At 41.3% G+C, this 25,494-nt stretch overlaps 2 protein-coding genes across 6 annotated transcripts in view; both read left to right on the forward strand.

The window, feature by feature from the left end:
• LOC5578628 (serine-rich adhesin for platelets) overlaps positions 1-4,920 on the forward strand; it is a 550,189-nt gene extending 545,269 nt beyond the window's left edge. For all 5 annotated transcript variants that reach the window (XM_021839225.1, XM_021839243.1, XM_021839234.1 and 2 more), the window contains exon 8: positions 2,939-4,920. In XM_021839225.1, coding sequence (XP_021694917.1) covers positions 2,939-4,216 — 1,278 coding nt within the window. In that variant the 3' untranslated portion in view covers positions 4,217-4,920. The remainder of the gene's footprint in view (positions 1-2,938) is intronic.
• Positions 4,921-16,473: 11,553 nt separating this feature from the next.
• LOC5569748 lies at positions 16,474-17,498 on the forward strand. The gene is given in 2 exon segments (XM_021839312.1): positions 16,474-16,702; positions 16,705-17,498. Coding segments are annotated over 2 exon segments (879 nt in total). The 5' UTR covers positions 16,474-16,503; the 3' UTR covers positions 17,385-17,498.
• Positions 17,499-25,494: the final 7,996 nt, after the last annotated feature.

The raw sequence follows: 25,494 nt of genomic DNA on the forward strand, positions 1-25,494 counted from the left end.
TGAACTTTTTAGATGGAGAAACTCCTTACAAAACGAGCAGTGTATCTTCTGGGGAACTTCCGGAGGAACTCCTGGGTAACTTCCGGAGTAATTCGTTGCAGAAATCAGAGGAATTTCCGAAGAAACTGTTACAAGAACTTCTGAAGGTATTCTTAGAGAAACTTCCATAGGAACACTTCGGGAGCTTCCGGAGGAATCCCTAGAAGAACTTCCAGGAGAAATTCTTGAGAAATTTCTGAAGACCTTCAAGAGGAATTCCAAGAAAAACTCCTAGAAGAAAGTACCGAAAGAACTTCCGGAACTATGGAACTAGGGGATGGTCCGGAGGAAATTTTTGAGGATCTTACAAAAGGAGGAAAGCGGAACTTCCAGGAGAAATTCTTGACAAACGTTCGGAAGAACTTCTAGAAGACTAGCAAAAAAAACTCCAATAAAAAAAATTCGGAAAATTTCGGAGGAAGTTTCGAGATGAATTCTACAGCAACTTCCAGAAGAATTCTCTAGAATCGTAGGGGAACTTCTTAAAGATTAGAATAATTTCCGGAGAAACTTTTGAGGAAACTTACGAAGAAATCCGAGAAATTTTAGGAAGAACTTCTACCGGAACTTATTTAGAAGTTTGTAGAGAAACTCATAGATAAATTTTAGGAAAGATTGCTGCAGGAATGTTCAGAAGAATTCCTGCAAATACTTCCGGAGGAACTCCTACTGAAACTTTCGGAGAAACTCCTATAAGAATTTCAGGATGAACTCCTACAGGAGCCTCCGATGGAACTCTCACAGGAACTACTGAAGGAACTTCCGGAAAAAATCTTAGGGAAAATTCCGAAAAGGCAGCATGCTGCTCTGCCACCGAACTCTGATGAGGTTGAGAAGTATTATCAAGCCTGCTAAAGACAATTCGAAAAATATGATACATATTGACTAACTTGTAATTTTTTAGCGTGTAGATATAATGTTTGACTGGAGTTAGCCGAGAGTGGAAAGTTCACTTTGGCAGAACTTTATCACGAAAGTATCCCTGGTGAAATCCCTGGAGGAAACCTTGTAGAAATATTGTTTGAAAATTTCGGAAATGAATTGCAAGTATATAGATGGTGGAATTTCATGAGAAATTCCAAATTTTTGAAGAATTTTTTTTATGTAATCTAGGAAAAAATCCTACTAAAATGTATGAAGGAATATCTGGAGAAATGTTTGCAGAATTACTGGAAACATTTCTAAAATAATTTTTGAAAAATACCTAATTTAACACTCCCCTCTTAATTTTGAATTAATACCTGGATGAATAGCAGGCAGAATCCCTGGAGGAATTTCCGTGAATTTCTTCAAAAGGATAATTGAAGGAGTTTCTGGACGATTGCCGGGAAAATTCAGAATTAATTTTAATCTTTGCTTATGATCTTTTTACGATGTTCAAAATCTTAATGTATATACATAGAAAAAATCCTGTACAAATTTCTTATGTGAGTACTCATAGAAAAAACTTCGTGAAATTTCAGTTCGATTCCTTGCAGGATATTCTGTAGGAATCCTAGAAAATTCCTTACTTAGATATTAAATCCTGGTACATTTGTTGCCATTGGATAAATACCAATGGATGATGATTGGCTGAAATTTCGCACTATTAACATTTTAATTTATTTGTCTTGATTCATCATGAATATTTTATCTACTCTGGAACGCGGTATCATTTTTTTTTGTTGGTGTTAATGTTGGTGCAACAAGATTTGACAGTTCGTTAAACGGTCGTACGAACCTTAATTGGTTTGACTAACTTGGCGGTGGAACCAATGTTAGTCAAACAGACTGAGCGTCTGTGGGCTGCATAATGAATAGACTCGAGTGAATCGGCGTTATCCAAAACAATGGAGCTAAGAATAATACGCAAGCTAATTTATTTTTTTACATTTTACCACACTATTACCAATAATTTCTGTTCTAACAATGTAAATATCTAACAATTTACTAACTGTTTCCGTTCCCTGTAGCCTGGCTTCTTAACGAATGTTTTCTGCAAAGATTAGTTCTCTACTGTAGTCGTCGGCTTCGTTCAAAGTTAGCTGTTCATATAGGCGTTTATCGTGACCATAGTCCCTCTAGTAGCTTGTAAATGTTTCTTCTCCCTGCTCGTAACAAAAAAAAAAATGCTTTTAGTTTTACTTACCACTAGACTTTGTTTCTCTTTTCAGTTGCACCCATTTGCAAAAATCCCTCGAATGAAAGGCTAAGTAACGATCTAGAGAGCGAGAGAGCAAACCCGAACTTACACGATTCCTATGCAAACTCGGCTAGCATCACACACATTTCCGGGACTGTTCGAAAAGATGGCCACCCCTTTTTTTGAGGTTAGGATATCTCGTCCACGTTGGAATTGTGTGATGTCGCTTGTGTTCGTAGACTAATGTCGCCTACCGTTAGAGTAACTGCCCTCTACTTATGCTAAGATGATCAACACTTCAGTAGTTCTCAGAGGAATCAATTGCAATTGTAAGGGACTGAACGTTGTCCATCCTTTCGAAGGACGACCGTACGCCCAGCTGGATCACGAAAACTTTGTTTATGAACGTTTGGTAGGAAGCATGCGTACTTATAGGAAAGCCAAAAAGCTACAAGAACTCCGTATCGAGCCCGTGTTGGTGATGGGGCACGCTAATATCGCATAGTATTTCCTCAGAAACTGCATCGCACTCTACACCCTTCACCATTTTCCTTCTACTCTCTGTTACCTTAGTTGAGCTCATTGTTTGATGCATTTTGTTGTTGCACAACTATTCAATTCATCTTATTTGTTGCCAGTTGTACTGCTCTCACTCACTCATCTTTACTCCTCAGTTATCAAATTAGACGCCACATTTCCCACCCAATCGGACTACAATATCTTTTTTTCTCTATTTTCTCTTTTCTTCTCTTTTACCTCGTCCCGAACAAACTAAAGGCCCGAAGAACCAACACTTTCCGTGTGACCAAACCAACGCTGATGCCGCCGCTAAAGATCAACAGCGCCAAAGTGTCGCCGCCGCGTGGTCGCTTCGCCAGCAATATCCCAACCATAGTCACGCCTCGAACCGTAACCGCTCCGGCCTTGATCATAACCTCATCCTCGCCGGTCACCACCGGCGGACGTCATCCGCCTCGCTCAAGTTCGCCCTCGTCATCGTCTTCGGCCGATTCTTCACCTTCGTCCGTAACCACCATTACGACGATCGAGTCGCACTCTTCATCGACCGCTGTTACCCCTGCTCCCTCCCGAGACCTGATCGCGGAATACCTCGCTGCCAAAAGTCGAAGCCAACAGGCGCCGGCCATCTTCAACTCCAAACTCCCTCCATCCGGCCCTCACGACGAACATCAGCAATTGGCCCTGGCCTACAAGCATCCCATCCTCCTGATGGACGAAGAAGAGAACGTAGTCTACTGTAGTGTCTCGTCCAGCATCGGGAAGGAACGAAACCGAGAGGTCGATGTCGAGTACGTCGACGACAACTCGATCGAACTGCTGGATGCTAAGGAAGAGATCGGCGAAGGCGAACAGGAGTCGCTGATCGTGCCAAAACCGAAGAAGATCGCGTTCCAGTCGAAGGCGAGCCCTCTGAAGAGCTCGGATGATATCGACGGCAAGTGCCGGTTGGTCGGCAAAGTCAATCCCAACATCCTCAAGACGTGGGAACAGCTGAGCGGCGAAGGAAGCGAGAAAAACTTCTGCAACCACAAGCGCAGCCACTCGAAGAACAGTCTGATCACGGTGACGTCGTCGGAGAACAGCGCCGGCGACAAGCAGAGTTGTTTGATCTTCTATCGGAATCAGTTCGACGGCGTGGAGGCGGGCGAAGAGGCGTTCAACTTCCGAGTGATGAGGAGCCGACATCACGGCGAGGCGATCAGTGAAGACTCGACGACTGTTGCCGATCTGGAGGAGGAGGATGATGAGGAGGAAGAGCCGGTGATGGCAACGGCGGCGGTGTCGATGGCGACTTCGACGGCCACGACGGCGACCACCAATACGGATACGACGACCAGTTCCGAGGGTTGTTACGATTTCTACGACAGTATCGACGATAGCAGCAATCGGATCACGGGTTTACGGGTTACGGAGGAGGACGACGAAGAAGAGGATGAGGAGGAGGAGGAGTATGCACTGGCGGCCGGGGAAGGGTTGGCCGATTTTACCTCGCTGGATCGAAAGAAGCTGATGTGGTCGATCGATGTGGAATGAGAGGGGGTCCGGGTGGGGAAGAGGAGGATACCGCCTAATAAGTATCGTGTGAGGAACAATCAGTATTGTTGACAGTACGTGTGTTATGTTTAGGGGGATGATTCTATTTATCTATCTGTGTGCTAGTGTCTGTCCTTTTGAGATTGTGTGTTTGGCAGTTTGAAGGGGGATTTTCAGTTCAATACATGCGCTGGCCACGTGCTTACAGTTATTTGAATAAGGAGGCATGTAACATTCTCATAGAAGAACTATCGAAGAACCTAAAAATTAGCTGATTTGTGAAAAGGCCTATGAGATATCGCGAGTTAGGGCCTTAACATCTTTAGTCGCCTGTTTAACATCTAACATACGGGCGGGATCCCGAACATCACAAGTCGATAGCTCGGTATATTCTTTTGGTATTCCACAGACAAACCACCGCATTTTGGCCAATGAAAGACTATGTGGCGGTAGTGTGAAAACGTCAGTGGAAGCCAAACATGGCCAAAATGACCTCACACAGGATGCTGCCCTTCCTTCTGGAGGCACTCGTCTTGGTGGATGGCCTGCCAAACCAAGAGCTCGTTGGTGAATTTTGTTCATTTCTCACCTCCTAAGGAACGGCCGACCCCGATGGGCATCGTAAAACTCCGGTTCCGACAGTTGACATCTCCAAAAACCGATCCTGATAACCATTTGACAAATCGTGATGAAGTTCTGCCAACGTAAACTTTACACTCTCAGCTAACTCCAGTCGATTTTTGTATCTACACGGTAAAAAAATACAAGTTAGTCAGCATGTATCATATTTTTCGAGTATTCTTTAGTACGGTACTTCTAAAGCTGGGGTTGTAACAAGACATTTCTGAACGGAGTTAGTCGAGTTTCAATGTAAAAGGCTTCTCTGGATTGCTCAAATTCCCGCTGGTCTACTCCTGAAGGAAATCGTGGTGAAATCCTCTCTCTGGAAGAATGCTTAGATGAATCCCTGAAAGAACTCCTGGAAGAATTCCTGGAGAAACTCCTGGAGGAATCCTCAAAAAAATTCTGAGAACCCTTGAGTAACTCGTGAAGGAATCCTTCAAGGGATATCAGGAGGAACTCCTGGAATCTCTAGCGAAACTCCTGTAGGATCCTTCGAGGAACTCTTGGAGGAATCCTTAGAGAAACTCCTGGTTGAATTTCTGGAGGAAGACTAGGAGGAATCCCTGGCGGCACACCTCGAGAAATCACTCGAGAAACTCCTGGAAGAATCCTTGGAGGGATTTATAGAGGAATTCCTGGATTAATATTTGGAGGAATACCTGGAAACTCCTGGAGGAACTCCTGAAGGAACTGCTGGAGGAATTCCAGAAGGAACTCCTGAAGGAACTCCTGGACAAATCTCTGAAGAAACTCCTAGAGGAATTCCTGAAGATATTCCTGGAGGAATTCCCGAACGAACTCCTTGAAGAATTCATGGAAGAATTCTTGGAGAAACTCCTGGAAGAATCCATAAAAAAAATTCTTGAGATAATCCTTGAGTAACTCGTGAAGAAATCCCTTAAGGGATACCAGGAGGATCTCTTGGAAGAACTCCTTAGGAATCTCTAGCGGAAGTCCTGGAGGAATCTATCTAGGAAATCTCAGAAGAATCCTTGGAAAAACTCCTGGATAAATTTCTGATGCAATCCGTGGAAGAAGTCTAAGCGGAATCCCTGGAGGAACACTTCGAGGAATCCCTAGAGGAACGCCTGAAAAAAATCATGGAGAAACTTCTGGAGGAGCTTCTGAAGGAACTGCGGGAGGAATTCCTGAACGAACTTTTGGAGGAATTTCTAAAGGAGCTCCTGGACAAATCCCTGAAGGAACTCCTAGAGGAATTCGTGAAGATATTCCTAAACAAACTTCTGGAGGAATTCCTAATGGAACGTCTGGAGCAATTTATGAAGGAACTCCTTACAGAATCCCTGGAAAAATTTCTTTAGAAATCCATGGCTCACTGAGTACATCGGTGGAGAACCGGGGCATACACGGGGCTGTCATTTCCATAGCAGAACTGTTAATGTGCTTCGAGATCAGCTGATTTGAAGTGTCACGTGAAAAGATCTATCGTGATGAAGTTCTGCCAACGTAAACTTTACACTCTCAGCAAATTCCACTCAAAATGTTTACCTTCACGCTAAAAAATTAAAAGTTAGTCAACGTATTTCATATTTTTCGAATAGTCTCTAGTTCGGTACCCCTAAAGCTGGGTTTATTCTGGCAGAATTTACTCAGGCTTACTTAAATGTCCGTTCAAGTGTTGCCTGAAACAGTTTTGCATTATTTCCCGGTTTTGAAGTCGTTCCTGAATGAAGTTAGGTGATTTTCGATGTAAAAGTCTACTCTGGATTGGTCAGTTGTACTGACTAGTAGCCTTAATCTACGTCAAATTCAAAATACCTGCACCGAAATCGACGGCCTCTTCCGGGACCTCTGCTGAATATAATCTTAGCTTGTCGCTCTTGCGGCAGTCTTGCAACATGACCAGCCCAATGTACTTTCTGCTTCACCATCTTGAAATCAATTATCAAACTGTGAGTGTAAAACTTGCGTGAGCTTCTAGAATTCTGGGAGATTGTGATAAGATTTCATTAGTCGTTGATGGACTTTCACCAAGACCAGATGGGTATTCGACGATGAAACACTTCTCAAGTGGATCCATTTGTTAGATAGATTAGAGGAGTCCAATAAGTGTCGCGTTTTATCAAGCGGCAACTGTTAGACAATCCTTCTCCTTCAACAGAATACCATACAGTATCTCACCAAACTTCATGAGACACGGCACCGTATTCTTCTCCTTAGCAATGAAACGACACACGTCAAACATCAGATTATGTGATCTCCTGAATAAAAACCGAGCTTGATTATGGCGTCCATTAACAATAGCCAAAGAAAGGCTTGTAATTCAATCTCAACCGAAAAGATATAGGGTCGATGTACCGCATAGCTAAGAACATATATTCGTATAAAATCGAAAAATAACGCTAGCGTCATTATTTTCACACCATCTGAAAGCTTTTTATCTTGGTTTTGTGTAAAAAATATGAAAACTACGAAAACTCATTTGTTTGTATTTATTATCGCTTGTGCCACTATAGGAATACATGTGCCTATAGTAGCACTATTTCTAATTTCTGTTCCTATAGTAGCACTAGCATCACGGCATTGGCAAAATACTAATCAAAACTGTATTTTTACAAAGCTTTTATATTTTTCCTTCGAAGTGTGGATCAAAAGTTTTCGTTTGATGTAAAAAAAGTTCTTAATTCATTATTTATTTCGTATAATAAAACATAGTTTCTCTCAGTAGTGCTACTATAGGAACAATAGGTTTACTATAGGCGCAAGGGAGCTCAAATTTTAAGCAAAACTAATTATTTCGATCATTTTTTGAACAAAATCAAGCTGTGTATCAATGGTACTTAGATAAATAGCTCCTGATCTTCATGTCAAAAAATATTTTGAAAAGATTTATAGCCAAACGGCCGTAAAAAGCTACTAGTGCGACTATAGGGGACTGTCCACTAAGGGAACACTGACCCTACTCAAAATTCACCTAAGTCTTGGGACAAGATACTGGATAAGCGGAAGCACCTCAGATTATTATTGATCTGACCAACTATTAACCCTTGTGTACTCAACGCCGGTTGAAGGATTTTCAAATCTTCAAACTACTAGACGGCATACTTTCCAGATTTGCCCCAAATTTTCCGTTGACGTACGAAATCTGTTCGCTTCATGGTTCTCAGACCTCATGACCTCATCTGTTTCATGGTGCTTCGGAAAATTAGTGGGCATAGTCATTTCAATGTTTAATAACCCTTGTTATTTCGGAGAACGTCGGTTTTCCAAGTAATATCGGAATATCTTCAAAACCAGAGGACCTATGATTAAAATCAACACAGATTCTAAAAGTAGGAGTTTTTTTTGACTTGTGAAATGGTGCAAAAATATTGAAAAACAAAGAAGTACAGTGGGATTCCGTTTTTGGCATGCTCCGTTTTTGGCATGCTCCGATTTTGGCACCCCCCGATTTTGGCAACAAAATGGATCCGTTTTTGGCAACATTTTCCAATTCCATTAAAATTTGTAAATTTTTGTAAATATTATCGTGTCTGTTGCTTTAGTCACTTGAATAGCATGTCAACTCCTCACCGATTACATTCCAGATCTCCTTTTTCGTCGATGTTTCCCCAAATCTCACCAACTACTAAGGACTCGCGTATGCGCTTATTTACTTCAGAATGGTCATTGGTCATACATAGGCAACGTTTCATGACACCAATAATCTCCACCAGTATCTCAACTTAAGACCAATCTTTTTTCATAGGCATTCATATTGAGTGACCAGCCCACTTGAGTCTGACAGTAGGTGATACAATAAAAAAAACACTGATCTTCAAATTTGGAACAGCTTGTTCGAACAAAGCACCAGCACCGACATAAGATCAACGAAAAATCTATGACTTACACAGAGTTACAATCATAAATTTTGTCTCGCTGTCTTTATTATTATTGATTTATATACATTGCGTATGTAAAAACACACCGCAATAATAGATACAAATATGTACAGCAAAATGTCGTGTATCATAACTTTTTTTTTAAATTTCAATAACATGACAATTTACAATTTATTTTTAATAATACCATTGAAGCTGCGATAAATACAACTGAGAGTGTTTTTACTTTTTGTCTGTGGTATTGGTGTGTATATTGATCTTTCTGCGTCAACTATTTAAAGTTACGTTCTCTCTTTTTTATAGACTCTATAAGGCGATAGATTTGTTAAGAGACGATCCAGAATTCTGTACAAGATTGTTAATCAAGGATACGGGTCTCAACATCATCAAAATGTTCCTTACGAGCTGAGTCTATGAGTTTCCTAACTGTAACCTGGAGAACCCTCAAGGGATTCTTCGTTCTTGTGGGACTTTTCAGAAATTTTAACGAATTCATGAGGATATCTGCAGATTTCAAGTGGACACTGAGAGCTTCTTGAGGGATCTTTAAAGTATATAACTGGTTATGGAGTATTATGTCCAAAAGCTGGTGATTCCTAATAAACTCTAGGGCGTGCTGTAAATTTTAAGCGGGATAATGTGAATTTCTAGTAGTATTTTTAATATTTCCGGCAAAAGCTTGAGGATTTTGAAAAGGTTCCCAGCGGAATTTGAGGTGTGCTAGTGGTAGCCTAATAATAATAAAATTTTATTTTTTTTCATCGGAGACTTGAGAATTTTCGGCAACATCGCAGCGGAATTCCAAAATGTTAACTCATAGCAAAATCCTTAGCAAGATCCTGAGAACTCTATGCGAGATCCTACGGATGCTTGGCAAGATGCTTCAGAGCTCAAGTGTTTTTTTCTGTAGATTTCTTATGAGAACCTGAAGATTCCTATAAGGTTCTTGAGGTTTCATAACAGGATCCTGTAAATTTCAGTCGATTTCATAAGGCAGGTGTAAACATATATCAAGCTGAATTAACAATTATTTCAAGTAAAAATTAAATTCTACACAATTACAAGACATTTATGCATCTTCTCATGCTCATGTTTGCCCTTTTGATACAGTTAATAAATCATTATAAAATGCTTTACTTTATCAGAAACATAAATTGAAGGAGCAATCCCAAGCTTATCGAATTTTTCAAATTTTACGCTTAAGTCCAAAAGTTAAACTGATTTTAAATGTTTATTTTATTAGAAAAAAAAGGTCATTCCGTTTTGCAATACCCAGCGCTTTTGATTCGCAAATACGTCTTTAAAAGAAAACTTTTTTTTTCGTTTTCTCTCATAGTTTTAAGAAAATGTCCAGTTCTTCAATAAAAGTCACTTATGCGATTATTGGTTTTACAAGGCCCTTTTATACAAAAATTATGCATAAAACTTCTAAAAAAAATTGTTGACGTTGAGGCGTAAAAACGCGACCAGAAAATCGTTTGCCAGATTTAATTTTACGGTGCTATAGAATCAAAGCATAGTACCGTTAAGTCACCAGTCACCGTGCGGCCTCCATTCACCGTGCACATATACAAATTCCTACAGAATATTCATACAATTTTCACAAATTATTCTTTTGTCAGCAAAATAAGATAAAACTGATGGAATGAAGTAGTTTTTGTCACAAAGCATTTTGAAAAACCTAGTTTATGTAGTCAAAATCATGTGAATTTTGTTTGATTATGATATTTTCCAACACTCTTAGTAGAAACGCCAAAAAATCACATTTTTTCATTTTAACGATAGAGTATGAATGGTTTTAAATTTTCAACAAGTTTTCACTGTGGATACTATTAGTAAGATGTATTTCATCGTATGAGCAATAAGATTCTATGCAAATTAGAATTTTTTATTTTGTTTCAGTCGAAACCCAAATGACCCTTTTCAATATATATGGTTCCTATTACCGTGCATTAGTGTAAAAGGCATGAAACTATTCGGTAATATTAGATTTATTGCTATGTTGTCATTAAACTACTTCATATTTAGTTTTTGAGTGAATATGGAATGGTTTGGACAATACAGTCAAACCTCCTATAACGGTTTTAATGAAAAAATAATGATTTAGACAATTTTAATTTTTTGTATGGTTTTTATTGTAAATGATGATTAGAATACTCTTAAAAATGAGTGCGCACACTACTAGCAACATAGTTGCACCATCAACAACGTTTCTTCGAGATACAAAATTAAATCATGACGAAAACTATACGCACGGTGAATGGTGCACTAGTGTGCACGGTAAATGGTGACATAGAACGGTACGAGGCGACCTTAACATTACATTTTCAAACATAATTTTTGGGTATTTTTTTATTATGCATCACTAGTTTTAGATTTTTCCCTGAATTATCATATAATTGCACGCTACGTAGTGGTATTCTAGTGCGCTTCAAATTATTTGGAAAAGTTATATAATTTTTTGAAGTGCAAATTTTTCTTAAATGCACGGTGAATGGTAGCTTGACGGTATAACCTTTCGGGAAAATGCTTCAAAGAGAACCTTTTCGAAGTCTCAACGCCTTATGATTCCATAAAAATGATGTATTAACATTTTAATGATGCTTTCAAAACCAATAGTTGAAAAATAAAATTTGAAATATGGGTTCCGATTTTGGCACGGTTCCGTTTTTGGCAACTGAAAATTTCAACTTTGTTGCCAAAAACGGAATCCCACTGTAATCTCGATGTTCACGTTTTACTGTTGTAAAAAAATATGCTGCTAGCAATAATAACTGCGGAAGTGCTCATAAGAACATTAAGCTGAAAAGCAGGTTCTCTCTCAGTAGGGACATAGCGCCAAAAGAAGAAGAATAAGAGGAAGAATGTCACCTCCACCTTTCTAAAAGTTTTCGGTATCGTATACGATTCCGAGTTTCTGGGCCAACTTGTACCGCCGGCCAGCTACCAATCGGACAACATCAAATGTACCGAGCTCGCCATGCTAGTGTATGCATGCAATGCTGACTCTCCGAGTGCGCGTTATCACTCTGTTGACTGGCAAGTAAGTTTCGATAAAAGTCCCCATCGTTGCATAAAGGATCTGAGATTTGGTTTTGGTCAGCTCAATATTGAACAGGAGTCATATGTCGGAGCTTTTATCCTAATCAGTGCTGAACTGAACCGAAAATCCTACTCATTCATATTCCAATTATCTCAACATATTCCAACACACAAGAATCTTTTAATCTTTTTCATCTTATAATCAAAACAAACAACACCAGCAAATAAACGCAAATCAACGACTTAACCAAAACCAGAAAACGATCAACTACAAAAAGCCGTCCAAAGGAAATCTAATTCCATATTAGCCGTATTGAAAAAAGTACACATGAATTGCTCAGATGTGATTTGATTCGAGGCAAATCACCGATTTGACGCGTTGACACGTGTTTTTAACTATAACCTTAACTTAACCTCTGTAGGCGCGAAACGGTGAAATCACATTTATTTTTGATACAGTCGCAAGTCGTTGGACTTGGAAGCCTAACACGTAACTCGGAGGAAATTGAAAATTGTACATTCCAAGAGCTGACAGAAAGAAGAAAATCAAACAAATACTAAAGTAGAGAAACAGCTACGGGAAAGGTGGAAACACCACATTTTTACGCAGACGTATATATTTTTCTAGGACACATCAGTAATCAAATTTCCTACCCTATTAAGACTCAAGTGGTGAACAAACCTAGTACTACTACTGCTACTACTTATTGCCTACTGATAAACACACACACTTAACTATCTACTACTCTCACATTTTAATCACCTTCCTACGATGAGAACACTTTTAAACGAAAAAGTGAGAATAATTTGCAAAACCTACTCATACTAGCAAAGGCGCAATTCCACCACACAAACACCAGTGTATCAACTCGCATTCGAAATTCCCACCACATTTGGCCTGTGTAAGGGTGGTGAATTTTTGCTGTGATAAAACAAAAACTCTCGAACTGTCAAAACTGAACCAAAAATAGTCCTATCATCGCGCGTTGAGATTCAATCAAAACCCGGATCTGATAATCGAATTTTTCGTCGAGTTGATACTGGTGGGTTGGATCGTCATAGATTTGCCAATTTATAACGCCAAGTATTGCTGAGGGTAAAATTTTATCAATTTGACATCAAATTCACCATTTACAACATACGCGTTATACGATTTGAGTGATCGAACGTCATCCTTCATTTGCGAAAAAATATCGTCGTAAAACGATAGAAGCGTTCAAAAGTAATCAATAATTTCCAAAAAAAGAAAGGTATTCCATCAAACACCATCATCAAATCGAGAAGGTTGCAATTTAAGTACTAGGAGCTATTTAGAAGGAGTGCATGCTAGTTAAAAATAAAAGCAAATCAACATACATCCACACACACACCCATTCAAATAATGACGCCGTGGTACACTCACTGAGGAAGCGAAAAAGGAAACGCAATTTTTCGAAAATTTCATTTCATGTTATATATAGGTATGGTGTAAATATTTAATAAAAAAAAACTGCAAACAAATCAACAGGACAAGTTTTTGCAAAAAGAGCATGTGCGAGCGTGAGGATGTGTGGCAGCAGCCACAGAAAATCCACGAAGGAGAAAGCTTACGGAAGCGTAAAGAGGGTAGACTTGTTTTGAGAGATGTAATGATAATAGTAATTATTATTATTATGATTATTAAAATTATTATTATTTGAAAATACAAAAAAGTGGAAAAATGTTATATATTTCAATTAAATTAAACAAATAAAATGATAAAATTAATTTCTATCTGGACTTTGGATGAGTAGTGTAGCGATATCACAGCCAGTATAATGCCTAATGCGAGATTTGAGGCCCAGTCATGATGAAAATAAACTGTTCATCGTATGAAAAAAAACCATTGAGTTCTGTCCATTTATAACCGTATTCAATGGAACAATACAATGTATGGTTTCTGTTACGTCAAAATTTCAACTATTGCTGATCATTTCTGAGTTTTTGAACTAATACGTAAAAGATTAGAGTGTTACCGAGTTCTGTTTGATCTTTCGACCTTGACACTTGCTTTTCCCGGGGCAAGCGACGAGGGCAGGATCAAACATGTCGCGCGTCGGTCTCGTAAGTGAAAAAGTGGCGTGATCGGTGAGTTCGGTTGAAGAAAGTGAAAAAGTGCCGCGATCGGTTAGTTCTGTTTGATCTTTCGACCTTGACACTTGCTTTTGCCGGGGCGAGCGACGAGGGCAGGATCAAACATGTCGCGCGTCGGTCTCGTAAGTGAAAAAGTGGCGTGATCGGTGAGTTCGGTTGAAGAAAGTGAAAAAGTGCCGCGATCGGTTAGTTCTGTTTGATCTTTCGACCTTGACACTTGCTTTTCCCGGGGCAAGCGACGAGGGCAGGATCAAACATGTCGCGCGTCGGTCTCGTAAGTGAAAAAGTGGCGTGATCGGTGAGTTCGGTTGAAGAAAGTGAAAAAGTGCCGCGATCGGTTAGTTCTGTTTGATCTTTCGACCTTGACACTTGCTTTTGCCGGGGCGAGCGACGAGGGCAGGATCAAACATGTCGCGCTTCGGTCTCGTAAGTGAAAAAGTGGCGTGATCGGTGAGTTCGGTTGGAGTAACTGAAAAAGTGCCGCGATCGGTTAGTTCTGTTTGATCCTTCGACCTTGACGCTTGCTCCTGGGCAGTGCGTCAAGAAAGCCCGAACAGTTTTTTTTTATTCTTTTTGGGTCGCGCGCTTATTTTGTTTTTCCCTGAGTGCTTTTTTATAGCCGAGCAAACGAGTGAAGCCGAAAGTGGATTGTGGCTGCTCAGTCAAGGATAACGGATCAATTGGTGAGCTCGTTTCATGCTACTATTTCTAATCTATAAAATATGTATGACTGCACATTCAATCGTTACAATGGTGGGATGTAAATATGATTTTTCAATAAACTATGGATGGTTCGTCACTGTGAGTGTCGACACAAACTCTGATTCATGATTTATTTATGTTTAACATTTTTTTTTTTTTCAGAACACCTCTTATATACCTTTATTTTTGCAATTAAAAAAACTTTGAATGGTTCGACACTACAAGTGTAGACTTGCGAAAGGTTCACTTTATTCAACAAACTTTGGATGGTTCGCCACTGTAAGTGTCGGCATAAGAATAAGAGTGTTCTATGATGTCCCAACCAATCGAATTTTTTGTTTCTTTTCAAATGAGTAAAATATAATAACACATGCTTTCGTCCTGACAGCTGTAGGAATGTTACATTTAGGTATTTGTTCAACAAACTTTGAATGGTTCGTCACCTCAAGTGTCGGCATAATTTTCCTCTACATAGAAATTGTTCATATCAAATGAAAATATTATATTTACGTATAAGCATGTATATATCTCACAAATCATTGTTTATCATGGTCTAATCGCTTATCAAAGTGAATCCTATGACCCAACGATCCTCCCCATTAACAAACATCCCTCCCAGTAACCTTTGTGGAGATGCAGAGGCAAACACGGTCTCCAAAAAGCAAAGGTTACACACTAACATTCCTTCCCCCAATCCCACCTGACTGCAAGGACGTGGCCGGCGCCGTTATTGACCCTGTATAAATAGAGGCACTGAATTATGCACACTGAAGAAGATTATGGCCAATCCCAGCCGAACTTCTAGTTGATTCTTTGTGCATTTTCACTGACTTCGGTCAATCACGGAATAGCAACCATTGATATGTGTAGTCAGTCTAAGCTAAGCTAAGCTAAGCTAAGCTAAGCTAAGCTAAGCTAAGCTAAGCTAATACGTAAAAGATTAGAGTGTTACCCCTTGCCTCGATAGTTTTTACCAAGCGTGTATAAAACGCACATCAAGCTGTCGATGATAGATAAAACAAAAAAAAAGTCAGTGAAAACAAAAGAGAGACTCTCTGGATAATCTTCACTTTCATTGAATACGGTGTTACAGTAGTATTTATGATCATTTGTGCAATGCTAGCTGAACAGCTTTCTACAGAAGCTTGACAGCTTCCTACTGAGGCTTGAAGAGCTTAACAGCTTCCTACGGAATATTGAACAGCTTTCTACAGATGTTCGAACAATTTCCTACAGAAGCTTGAACAGCTTTCTACAGAAGCTTGAACAGCTTCCAACAGAAGATTGAACAGCTTTTTACTGAAGCTTGAACAGCTTTCTACTGAAGGTTGAACAGCTCTTTACAGAAGTTTGAACAGCTTTCTACAGAAGCTCGAACAGCTCCTTACAGAAGCTCAAATAACTTCTTACATAAGCTTAGACAACTTCCTACAGAGGCTTGAACAGCTTCCTACAGAAGCTTGATCAGCTTCCTACAGAAGCTCAAACAGCTTTCTATTGAAGCTCGAACAGCTTTCTGAAGAAGCTTGAACAGCGTCCTACAGAAGCTTGAACAGCTTCCTACACAAACTCGAAAAGCTTCCTACAGAAGTGTAGACCGCTTCTTGCAGAAGCGTAGATAGCTTCCTGCAGAAGCGTGTACAACTTCCTGCAGAAGCGTGGACAGCTTCCTGCAGAAGTGTGGACAGCTTCCTGCAAAAGCGTCAACAGCTTCCTGCAGAAGCATAGACAGCTACCTGCATAAGCGAAGACAGCTTCCTGAATCATTTGAACCGTTGTCGATAGACATTTTATCAGTGTTATATCTGTTTGTCTGTGGACGATCAATGGACACGACGACACAAGTCATTTTACAATGTACGTCCAGTTCAACCCGTGGACAAACAGAAAACACTTGTCATTGCAAACTATAAGTGATTGATCCTCTTAAGCGCTTCAGCTGTTAGTTCTTATCGTTCGTTCGCGATGGAAACATCTCTTCCAATCACCGTTTTCCTTCATGTGCTGATTACAGGAGCCCAAGCCAAACCCACTGGAGGTTCATGTACTTTAACCGATAAAGACATTTCCGACATCAAAAGTGCCGTCCAAAAGGCGTCCAAGGCAGCCGTAGACGATATCGAGCTAGATCCAAACCTAATCGACAAATGTCCAATGTTGGCAAAAATCAGGTCGATCAGCTGAAGCAGAACTTCGAGGAGCAGCTCAACCAAATCGTGAAGAGTCGCGACATCTTCGAGAAACAATCCGGTACGGAGGCGACGAAGGAGCATGGCGAGATGCTGGAGCGGATGACGGCGCTCCAGGTCAAGGTCACCGAGCTGGAACAGCAGATCGCCAAACAGACGGCGAGCATGTACGAGGACATGGCCGAGCTGATATTCCAGCGGCTGCAGATGAACAGTACCGAAAGCGTCCGAAGCTACACCAAGCACATGATGGAGGAGAAGTTGGAGGAGTTGATGAACAAACTGGAGACGAACTACCGGATCTACTTGGGGGCGTTGCGGTTCCTGAATCACATGAATGATCAGGAACTGATCGGTAAGGTATTCGCTGGGATTCTGAAGCGGCTGGGAGATATGAAGGTGGACAGTGATGACATCAAGGAGAACGGCAGGAACCTGCTGGTGAATCTTCTTTGCTGGACGGTGAACAACGAATTTTTGAGAAAGAAATATAAGGAGAGACGAGTCGATCTGTACAGGATGGCGCTCAAATTTTACCCAAAAACGTATGAAAGGGCAGCGAATGAGGCGGATGTTCGCAGCCGGCAGTTTTGCGAGGAAAATTTTCCGGCCGATTTGATAACGTGGTTTGCCGTGTCGTGGAATGATAGGGGTTGAAATTTCTGACCCGAATTTTAAAGAAGCAATAAAATCTATGTTTCTTATTTCTTGCATATTTTTATGGATGATTAAATGTCGATAGAGTTAGACAAATGCAGTCTACTAATACTATTTTCTTGTAGTACTTCAAAGTGTTCTTTAAGTATGAGATAAGAGCTCTAGAGAAAAAAGGCATCGAAGCGTGCAGCGTTGTACGTATAAGCCTAATCACATTTGTCGAAAAACCATGTTTCGACACTATTTCTCAGTCAGTGCCTCGAAATCAATTAACAATCCAAATTTCGATTTCTTTTTATTTCTCCATCCCGCCTTTTACGAGTTGTTGGCGATTTTACGCCAGCGCGCCTCTCTGTGTTTGGTCTCTATAGACGAATTATGTCCCAACCGATAGGTACAGTAAGAACGGAACGCATTGGAATAACAGTTTGATGGGACGTTGCAGGGATATTGTTTATATTGAATTGCAAAGTTGAATGAGAAGTGCAGATTAAGATAGTGCAGATTTTTGTAAAATTACTAGTGAATTTCTTATATATTAATTACTTACATTCATTAGCTTCATTTAAGAGGTAGTATCTATGTAGATGACGAAGTAATTGTTGAGCCTAATATTAGTGTGATTCTGCAGGAAACTACTCGCCGGAGGGCAATCATGCACTTAACCTAAAGTAATTAGTAAACTTTATGAGTTAATGTGGTAAAGTTAGATTAATCATTAAAACTATGCCTTTGTTAAAAACTATCTTAAACATTACAGTACGGTTCATAGTACGGCTAGCGAACAGATTACATCTCTATTACATTAACTGGTTCTTCGACTAGACATTAGACTGGTTCAAAGACTGTACGGATTGGATTCGACACGAAAACATGACTAAACGTAAGTCAACGAAAAAGACAATTTAAATGATAAATTATTATATAAAACTATAAGGGTACATCCCTATGGGGTTGTACGAACTGGTGACGCAGGACCACGATGGTTAATTTAACTGAATTTTATGTCGCTCTTGTTGCTCGTTTTGACTTCATACTGTTTTCAGTGCTCGAAACTTTCGTGAATATTTATGCATATAACGATTTGCAGCCAAGTGTACGTTTAATCATGTCCCAGATATACATTATCTTTATCCGATGAATTCGTCATATTTATCTATGAAAATGTGAAATTTCACTTCAGGTTGTATGATTATTTTGAAATTATATTAGTAACCTCCTATGAAATATATGGTAGCATTGGAAAGAATAGTAGTGATTGAGACTTGTTCAGCATGCTGAAGCAAAATCTAAGTAATTCTAATTAAAGAATATTTAATAGCAATGTATCTATAGGAATTTATTCGAGAATTATAATGAAAGCTTCAGTCATCGCTTTGTTGATCTTATGGTTTGAGAGAAATATTATTCATTGCTTGGCAATGTGATAAATTAAGTCGGAAATATTACTCTGTTAACTCTCTTACACACATTTGGTGGCCCTGAAAAGAGCCAAAGGCTTTGTTAGCTCGGATGCTGTCTTAGATGAATCGCACTATAGGATGTTATCAGTTGATTGCCATGGTTAAACGAAGAATCCCCAACGCAAGCGTAGAAATTTTTATAAGTTCTCTGCTTACAAGACGAACCAGTTGAATGTTTCGTGGTGTGGATGGCACACATCAGCAACAGGTATTAGATCACACGGCTGAAGTCGAAATCTGAAAACGTATCTTAAGTTTGAAATCTTGAGCGATACCACAAGCCGGACGCTCGATTTGTCTAATAATAGTAGTAATGATGCCTAACGGGCTTGATTCTTGACTGCACCACAGATGAGTTTATCACGAGCCGAAATCTCATAAACCAGATGCTGATCAACAGCTCAGCAGGCTTCTGGCTACGAGGTGCTCCTCGCTAAGCAGGTTCGGAGAAGCTCTTACCAGCTCGAAAGCAAAAATGGAATGAAACCGAATCCGGCGAAGGAAGCATGCTTTAATCCCTTATATTAGCAGATGATGCTCCTCCCATTCGTGCTCTTCTCTTCTAGTTGACCAATCTGGATGCCAATAATGTTTTGGGCTTAGAATTACTTGAAAATTGCGAAAAATGATAATGCGTGAGAAATTGATCAAACATGAATAGTTGGAATGCTTGACATTTACTAAATATTCTCTAGTTAGCTATTGATAATCAATAGTTTTCTTTGGTATGAAAGTGAATTTCTGATTAATGGGTGCCAAAATGATGAAAATTGTTCAATCAGAATTTCTCTTGAAAACCATTCGCAATTTTGTTGCATGTGATCATTTTCATAATCGAAATGCTCGGCAAATCAAAGACACTGTTGGAAATGCCACTCTAGTTTAAAATCGTTGTGAAATGTTGAGCACTCACCCCGACGGCACAGCAGCAGCGTCCAAGAATAGTCTCAAATTGTCGTGCCATCAATTATTCATGACAAATTAAATTTTGTACGAAACTGTGAGATTGATTGAGGAATAAAAGATGTAATAAGGTTGGAAATATTAATCTTTCAACTCTTTTCCACAAATTTGATGGCCCTGACAAGGGCCGATGGCTTTCTTAGCCTCGATGCGGTCACAGATAAATAGCACTGCGGGGTTGATCAGTTGATTGCCATGGTCCGTGGATGGCGCACAACAGCAACGGGTAGTGGATCACCGGGCACAAGGCGACATCTGGAAACGATGCTCACTCTTGAAATCTTGAGCGATTTCATAAGTCCGACGCTCGATTCGCTGCTCTTTTCTCTTCGGATCAGCTTCTGGAATTTAGCTCCTAACGGGCTTGCTTTTTGACCACCGACCACCAGACGCTGGATCGCTAGCTTGGAGGTTAGCAGGTGCGGACGTCGCTGCACAGGATCGGAGGAGCTCGTGCCAGCTCGGAAGTCGAAACGGAATGAAACCGAATCCAACGAAGGGAGCATGCTATATACCCTTAGATTAGCAGATTATGCTCCTCCCCTTCGTGCTCTTCTCTTTCTAATCGACCAATCTGGGAAATGCATATGTGCCAATATTGAGTTAGACTTAGAATTACTTGATAATTGCGAAAAATGATAATGCGTGAGAAATTGGTCGAACATGAATGAAAGGGTTGACAATTACTAAATATTCAATAGTTCGCTATTGATAATCAATAGCTTTCTTTAATATCAAGGTAAATTTCTGATCCATGGTGCCAAAATTATGAAAATTGTTCAATGGGAATTTCTTTTCAAAAGCATTCTAAACATGTCGCAATTTTGTTACATGTGATCATTTTCGTAAACGAAGTGTTCTCATAAAATATGGCAAATCAAAGACACTGTCGGAAATTCCACTCTAGTTTACAATCGTTATGAAATTTTGAGCACTCACCCCGACGGCACTGCAGCAGCGTCCACGAATAGTCTCAAATTGACGTGCCATCAATTATTCATAACAAATTAAATTTTGTACGAAGCTGCGAGATTGATTGAGGAATATAAGATGTAATAAGGTTGGAAATATTATTCCTTCAACTCTTTTCCACAAATATTATGGCCCTGACAAGGGCCGATGGCTTTCTTAGCCTCGATACGGTTACAGATAAATAGCACTACGGGATGTTATCAGTTGATTGCCATGGTCAAACGGGGAATTTGCTTATACGACGAACCAGCTGAATGGTTCGTGACGTGGATGGCGCACAACAGCAACGGGTATTGGATCCCCGGGCACAAGTCGAAATCAGGAAACGATGCTCACTCTTGAAAGCTTGAGCGATTTCACCAGTCCGACGCTCGATTAGCAGCATCTCCTCGGATCAGCAACTCTGGGGGCTTCTGGTATCTGGTTCCTAACGGGCTTGCTTCTGGACCTCCGATCACGAGTCGAAATCTGGGAGCGCGGATAAATTTGCAGCGGCGATGACAATGGCTTGGGCGCTTCTCCGAGCAGCAGTAGTTTGCCGCTCGGAGAAGCGCCCAAGCCATCGTCATCGCCGCCGCAAATCAATCTTGCGTCTTCCTCTTCCGATGACACAAATTGGACTGTGACGCGGGTGCAAAAGCAAAGCGAGAATGACTCGCCCGACCGTGTTCACAGTTCGACCGCAAAAAGAAGACTGAGGGAAGAAGCAGGGACCCGTTTGCTTTTATAGTGGGAAGCGACACCGTCGAAAAGTGCTCGAACGTGATTGGTTGGATAAGAAAGGGGTCAACATTTATCAAATTTTCAATAGTTAAACAACAAAATTCACTTATCGGATATATTACTTACGATGCGTACATATATTTCTGATCGAATGATACTAAAATCGTAATAATTGGTTCATAAACAACTGAGTTATTAACGTTCAAAATCTTCCCTAATTTCGTTACATGTCTCATTTTCCGTACTTTTAAAGTGCACCCCAATATAGAAAACAAAGACGTAGTCCTACGTCAAAACACACAGATTGAACTTAAATTTAAGCAAACGTTATACTGTTCAATGAACGCAGGATGAATTCGTTAAAACATATTAATTCTTCGCAGGAAAATAATAATTATCCGGATTGGAACCAAAACTCAGTTTCCGGTTGTTTCATTTCCGGAATTATTATTACGGAACCTCTGAACTTAGTTGGCAATTTCCAACAATTTATTATTTTCGTTTACATACGGAAACGAGAATTAGCCGGTCATGTCAAGTCGAACCTTATGGTCGGGCAAAGTGGTTGGTGAGACGAATAGTGCAAATCTTTGTGCAAATGATGGTGTGCAAGTGGTGGTCACGGCAGCTTCGGAGGAGTCACGAACATGCCAAGTATGCAGCGGACAAGATTCGGACGAAATGGTGCAATGTGAGGTCTGTTCCAAGTGGCATCACTTCCAATGTGTAGGAGTTTCGCAGCAAAATAGGAATTTTCCCTGGAGTTGTACCAAATGCGGATCAGCGAAAGGTGTCCAGGAAAACAGTTCTTCTGCAGCTCTTCGTCAACGAAACGGTGATCCATCTGGGCAGTCGTCCAATTCATACTCAAAGCGGCCCACAAAACCACCTCAGCATCAGCAGAAGTCACAGCAACAGCATTACCAGCAGCGACCTGAAATAACAGCAAGTCACACAGCTCTATCATTGGCGGATGAGTCGAACCATTCCAAGGGAGAAAACCAAAGACCTTCGTTCGTCACATCACTGCAGTGGGTAGTATCGCCGTCCCGAAACGGATCGGAGGCTCCATCGGTGTCATCAAGTCGCTCCTCACAAGCCGTCGCTAGACTGAAACTTCAAATGCTAGAGGAGATAAGAAACATCGAGCGGCGTGAAGCAGAACGGCAACGTACAATCGCAGCGGAGGAAGCAGAAAGAGAAAAGACATACCTGGAGCAAAAGTATCATCTGTTGGAGCAAGCAATGAGCGACAATGGCTCTTCTAAGAACGGTTCAATATCCAGAACGCATGAGTGGATCGAAGCTACGAATGCGCACCGCAATGGGAATCCAGTTGGTCCGAACATGCAAACTGGTAAAATGCAGCTTTGGAACCCAGTAACTGCTCGGAGTGGTAGTACTCGGTCGACGCTCCCGGAACCAAACCCTCCTGATCCATTCCCAGCGCCGGAGTCCCTGCTGAGTTGCTCTATAAATCTATTAGCACTGAGCGCCGGAATGCAGGAATTAGCTATCGGGTCGATGAATCAAGCTCCGTCGCTGGAACAATCTCGAAGGATTCCAGAACCTTCACGTCGAGTTTCGATGGCAGAGATACCTTCTTTTGGCGGACACAGAGTAGTTGCACCGGCCCCCTCTCAAAACTTCGAAATGGATCCATCCCGTCGGTTTTCGCATAACGTGCCGGTCCCAGAGAATCAACGGTTTGCTCCACACTCGGATCGACCAACGGGTCACAACCAGAGCCATCCGTATTCATCCACTATGCGAGACAACCGGGCCTACAACCACGAAGAAGAGGAAGAATCCGATGTATATTCGATTTCTCGGAAGCAGTTAGCTGCCCGACAAGCCATTTCGAAGGATCTCCCGACCTTTTCTGGAAACCCGGAAGAGTGGCCACTATTCCTATCGACCTTCAACAGCACTACCGCTTTTGTGGATTCACAAACGTAGAAAACATAGTACGATTGCAGAAAAGCTTAAAGGGTCGAGCGTATGAGGCGGTCAAAAGTCGACTGTTGCATCCTTCGAATGTCAGCGGCGTCATGTCGACGCTCAGGATGCTTTTCGGGCAACCGGAGGTAATTGTCTACTCGATGATGTCGAAGATCAGTTCGCTCCCTGCACTAAGAGAGGACAAATTAGAAACAATTGTTGATTTTGCCGTCAGCGTCCAAAACTTCTGTGCAACAGTGGACGCGTGTGGATTGGAAGAATACTTCTACAATATGACCTTCCTCCACCAACTCGTCAACAAGCTTCCACCCTCGATAAAACTGAATTGGGCACAGTATCGACTATCCCTACCGACGGTCAATTTGTCGTCGTTCAGCGGCTGGCTCTACTCTCTAGCAGAAGCAGCTAGTGCCGTTACCATACCAAACACCACTTTCGAATCCATGCCCGTACGTTGTGATTCACGTGCGGCCAAGAAGAGCAACTCGTTCGTCAACACGCATTCTGAGGAAGCATCATCAGGACATCACACCACAGTGCCAAAACCTGCAACTGATAGCTGCCTAGTGTGCAAGGGAAGTTGCAAGTCTATCCCGAAATGCGAACGATTCTTGGAGTTCTCTCGAGATTCCCGCTGGGCAACTGTACGAGATTTAGGCCTCTGTCGCCGGTGTCTGCGCCAACACAGTGGTGGATGTCAAGCAAAACTGTGTGGAAGAAATGGCTGCGAGCTTAAGCATCATGAATTGTTGCGCAACGAGCAGAAATACATACATATTCCGTCAAATACTTCTCCAAGTGACGCGAGCAGACCATCACCGAGTCAGTGCTTGGAGTCTACATCACATCCAGCGTCAAATTCTATCGAGCACGGATGTCATACTCATCAGGTCACCTCTAATCAGGCTCTGTTCCGTTACCTACCCGTAGTGCTTCACGGAAAGCATAAGCCAATCGAGACATTTGCCTTCCTGGATGACGGTTCGGAACTCACTCTGCTTGACGAAGAACTTGCAGACGAGCTGCAGCTAGAAGGGGAAACAGTCCCGCTCTGCCTGCTCTGGACTGGAGGAACGAGGCGCCGAGAGAGTGACTCTAAGAGTGTACAACTTGAGATCGCCGCGAAACACAACGGTTTCAAGAAGTACGCCATGCATGGAGTACGCACTGTGGCTGAACTTCTTCTTCCATCGCAAACGCTTAAAGTAGAAGAACTATCTGAGCGATATCCACACCTTAAAAGTCTGCCGATTACCTCTTATCATAATGTACGACCAAGAATTCTCATCGGAATAAAGGATCAGCACCTTAGCCTTGTTCAGAAAAGCCGCGAGGGAGCGATACATGAGCCGATCGCGGTCAAAACTCGGCTAGGATGGACAATTTGTGGGGCAGGAAATAGCAACAATGCAGCCAACCTTGTTCATTCCGTTTTTCACATCTGCGCCTGCAGTTCGTCGTTGGATGAAGACTTACATAAAATGATGAAGGAGTATTTCGCAGTGGATAGCTTGGGAGTTACTCAACCAAGTAAACGTCTCCTCTCGGTCAAAGAAGAGCGAGCGCAGTTTCTGCTCGAGACTCACACAGTTTTAAGGGAAAGCCGCTATGAAACAGGACTGTTGTGGCGATACGACAATGTTCGGCTTCCAGACAGTTTTCCGCATCCACAGGAACCACGGGCGCAAGGCAACAGCAACCCGTGGATACGAGTTGGAAATAAGAAAAAACAGAGGAAACCGAAAACGGAGCCCAAGGAGAGCGCTAAACCGAAAACAGCGAAACGTAGGAATTTAGGCGAAGCCCTCGTTATCAAAACAGAGGAAGCAAAATACGCCGAGGTTCTGAAGGCGATGCGAAGCACAGAGAAGCTATCGCCATTGGGCGCAGACGTGCGAAGCATAAGGCGAACTAGGATTGGTGAAATGATCCTAGTCTTAAAGAAGGACGCCAAGGAAAAGGGTGCAGTCTATAAGCAACTGGCACAAGAAGTACTTGGTGACGAGGTTGATATAAGATCCCTTACT

Source organism: Aedes aegypti, chromosome 1, assembly GCF_002204515.2.
Source record: "Aedes aegypti strain LVP_AGWG chromosome 1, AaegL5.0 Primary Assembly, whole genome shotgun sequence".
Classification (NCBI taxonomy): domain Eukaryota; kingdom Metazoa; phylum Arthropoda; class Insecta; order Diptera; family Culicidae; genus Aedes; species Aedes aegypti.